The sequence below is a fragment of the Danio rerio genome, chromosome 19 (assembly GCF_049306965.1).
Source record: "Danio rerio strain Tuebingen ecotype United States chromosome 19, GRCz12tu, whole genome shotgun sequence".
NCBI classification, from domain to species: Eukaryota; Metazoa; Chordata; class Actinopteri; order Cypriniformes; family Danionidae; genus Danio; species Danio rerio.
The window spans coordinates 800,001-804,265 of NC_133194.1; the positions used below are offsets into that span (position 1 = coordinate 800,001).

Consider the following 4,265-nt stretch of genomic DNA (forward strand, 5'->3'; position numbering starts at 1 on the left):
GTGTGTTCTCCAGGTCTGCCTGTGTGTTCTGTGGACAGTGGTGGTGTTCTGCAGTCTGAGGCGGTTCAGCTTTTATTCTGTTTGGCCTTCGAGACGCTTTTCAGACGGTTTCGCTCAATTTACCACTGCCTGATCCCTGCACTGCACAAACGTACGTCTGCAGCACACACACACACACACACACACACACACACACACACACACACACACACACACACACACACACACACACACACACACACACACACACACAATGCTTTTCAATGTCTACTAAAATGTAATTGTACATTTTAGCTAATTTTGAACTTCAATACCAATCCTAATGACTTCTATTATGACATTCATAACATTCATGTTTAATAGTCTGATTCATGATAAACAGCCTCATATTAGCCAATCAGAGCAGCAGCTACGATATGGAAAGTTTGTGAGGTTTAAAGCACTTAAAGGTGATGAGCAGCTCACAAAAACATTACAAACAGACATAATTACACTCACAATCACTTATTACATCTGTTAATGTGTATTTGAGTTGGTTTATGGAATGGAAAATGCTTCCAGGAAAGAGAAACTGTGTGTGTGTGTGTGTGTGTGTGTGTGTGTGTGTGTGTGTGTGTGTGTGTGTGGAGATGCGGAGGGTAATGATTGATCCGTTAGCTTCATCTGCTCTGTGTGTTTGGGTAGCTTCAATTAGTGTGCTTGTGTAGTTTAAAACAAGTGTTCAGAACACAAAGCAAAGTACAGGAACACACTGAAACTACAAACACACAGTTTGAAACTACAGAAACACCATTTGAAACTACAAAACCAATTGAAACCACAAACACCATTTAAAACCAGTCACACTGATTGAAACTACAAAAACAGAATGCTTTAAACTACAAACCCATTGAATAAGACTACAAACACACCGATTAAAACTACAGAAAACAATTGAAACTACAAAAACAGATTACACAAATACACCGTTTGAAACTACAGAAACAGAAGGAAACTACAAAACAGGCAAAAACTACAATAACACACTGATTGAAACTACAAACACAGTTTGAAATTACAGAAACTACAAAACCGATTTAAACTATAAAAACAAACTGATTGAAACTACAGTTAATCTGATTGTAACTACAGTCACACTGGTTGAAACAAGTCACACTGATTAAAAATACAGTCACACTGACTAAAACTACAAAGACAAACTGACTAAGACTACAAAGACAACTTGACTGAAACTACAGTCACAGCGATTGAAACTGCAGTCAGACTAATTGAAACTACAGTCACACTGACTTAACTACAAAGACGAACTGATTGAAACTACAGTCACACTGATAAAAACTACAGTCACACTGGTTAAAACTACAGTCACACTGACTGAAACTACAGTCGCACTAGTTAAAACTACAGCCGCACTGATTAAAACTACAGTCACACTGACTGAAACTACAGTCGCACTAGTTAAAACTACAGCCGCACTGATTAAAACTACAGTCACACTAGTTAAAACTACAGTCACACTAATTAAAACTACAGTCACACTAATTAAAACTACAGTCGCACTAATTAAAACTACAGTCACACTAATTAAAACTACAGTCGCACTGGTTTAAAAATACACTCACACTGGTTAAAACTACAGTCGCACTGGTTAAAACTACAGTCACACTGGTTAAAACTACAGTCACACTGGTTAAAACTACCGTCACACTGGTTAAAACTACAGTCGCACTGAGTGAAACTACAGTTGCACTGGTTTAAAAATACAGTCGCACTGGTTAAAGCTACAGTCACACTGGTTAAAACTACAGTCGCACTGGTTAAAACTACAGTCGCACTGGTTAAAACTGCAGTCGCACTAATTAAAACTACAGTCACACTGGTTAAAACTGCAGTCGCACTAATTAAAACTACAGTCACACTAATTAAAACTACAGTCACACTAATTAAAACTACAGTCGCACTGGTTTAAAAATACACTCACACTGATTAAAACTAGTCACACTGGTTAAAACTACAGTCACACTGGTTAAAACTACAGTCACACTGGTTAAAACTACAGTCACACTAATTAAAACTACAGTCACACTAATTAAAACTACAGTCGCACTGGTTTAAAAATACACTCACACTGATTAAAACTAGTCACACTGGTTAAAACTACAGTCACACTGGTTAAAACTACAGTCGCACTGACTGAAACTACAGTCACACTGGTTAAAACTACAGTCACACTGGTTAAAACTACAGTCGCACTGACTGAAACTACAGTCGCACTGGTTAAAACTACAGTCGCACTGGTTAAAACTACAGTCACACTGGTTAAAACTACAGTCGCACTGACTGAAACTACAGTCGCACTGGTTAAAACTACAGTCGCACTGGTTAAAACTACAGTCACACTGGTTAAAACTACAGTCACACTGGTTAAAACTACAGTCGCACTGACTGAAACTACAGTCGCACTGGTTAAAACTACAGTCGCACTGGTTAAAACTACAGTCACACTGGTTAAAACTACAGTCACACTGGTTAAAACTACAGTCACACTGGTTAAAACTACAGTCACACTGGTTAAAACTACAGTCGCACTGACTGAAACTACAGTCGCACTGGTTAAAACTACAGTCGCACTGGTTAAAACTACAGTCACACTGGTTAAAACTACAGTCACACTGGTTAAAACTACAGTCGCACTGACTGAAACTACAGTCGCACTGACGGAAACTACAGTCACACTGGTTAAAACTACAGTCGCACTGACTGAAACTACAGTCGCACTGGTTAAAACTACAGTCGCACTGGTTAAAACTACAGTCACACTGGTTAAAACTACAGTCACACTGGTTAAAACTACAGTCACACTGGTTAAAACTACAGTCGCACTGACTGAAACTACAGTCGCACTGGTTAAAACTACAGTCACACTGGTTAAAACTACAGTCACACTGGTTAAAACTACAGTCACACTGGTTAAAACTACAGTCGCACTGACTGAAACTACAGTCGCACTGGTTAAAACTACAGTCACACTGGTTAAAACTACAGTCGCACTGGTTAAAACTACAGTCACACTGGTTGAAACTACAAAGACAAACTGACTGAAACTACAAAAGTAAACCAATTAAAACAACATGAACACGCGATTAGAACTTGTGTGTATGTTTGTGCAGTTTAATGTGATGTGTGTTTGTTTAGTTTTATCTGTGTGTTGTCTGTAGTGTTGTGCTTGTGTAGTTTGATGTGAGGTTGTGTGTGTTTGTGTGTGCAGGGAAGCGTGCTCTTCAGCGTGAGCTCTGCGGGATCACTCTGGCTCGGGTCCGTCAAGCTTCCTCTCCCAGAATCCCCCTGGATTTCAGCATGCGGGTGTAAAAAAAACCTGTCACGCGACACAACAGTAAACACTGATCTGGGAACAGTTTCCTTTTACTGTCTGACAGCTGACTAAACACATCTGCACTGCTCATAAACACTTGATGGCTGACTGTAAAACACACACACACTCGTAAACACAGCATTTCTGTTCAGGTAGCTTGATATTCTGTCTGAAAATAAACCAAAATCACAGATCGATGCAGAAGTCGGGTTGGTTTGTTTTGATTTGTTTGTATTTTGCACAGGAGAAAATGACTATATAGTCTAAAACTGGCATATTTTAAATTTGTTTTAATTTTAATATATTTCTTTTATACTTTAGTGTACATTTTAGCTTTTTTGTGTCATATTTAGATATTTTAGTGCTTCAATAAGCTAAAATAAATAATAATAATATAACAAAAACAAATAATATGATAAATGTAATGATAATACTATAAATAATTGACAACTTTTTTATTTTAATTATTTTTTAATTATTATTTAAATTTTTTCTTACATGTATATTCTAGCTTAATGTTTATTTCAGCTTTTTATACATTCAGTTAGGTTTTAAGCAGCTTTTTAAGCGCTTTGGCAATATTATTATTATTATTTCTGTTTACATTTTTAATTATGTATTACTTGCATTTTAATGTGTGCTGATTCAAAAATAAATATTACATAATTTTTTATACTTAAAATATACATTTTTATATTTAAATATTAAATTAATCATTTTATTTATTTAAATTAAGTATTATTTAAATTAATTATTTTATATACCTATTTTTCTGTTTTATTCTAGCGCATTTAAATGCATTTTTTAGGTTTTATATATTATTTTCTATTAAATTAAAATTCTACCGATTTAATGTGCTTTTTGCATCATTATATAAATTATTATATTCATT

General features: G+C 35.8%; 1 protein-coding gene across 2 annotated transcripts in view; it reads left to right on the forward strand.

The window, feature by feature from the left end:
* The window catches only part of tert (telomerase reverse transcriptase), a 14,975-nt gene extending 11,401 nt beyond the window's left edge, over positions 1-3,574 (forward strand). The window contains exons 15-16 of one of the 2 annotated variants that reach the window (XR_012394754.1): positions 14-151; positions 3,269-3,574. Coding sequence is in view for 1 of the 2 variants with exons in the window: in NM_001083866.1 (NP_001077335.1) it covers positions 14-151; positions 3,269-3,369 (239 nt within the window). In the remaining variant the exon portion in view is untranslated. 2 annotated transcript variants of the gene reach the window in all.
* Positions 3,575-4,265: the final 691 nt, after the last annotated feature.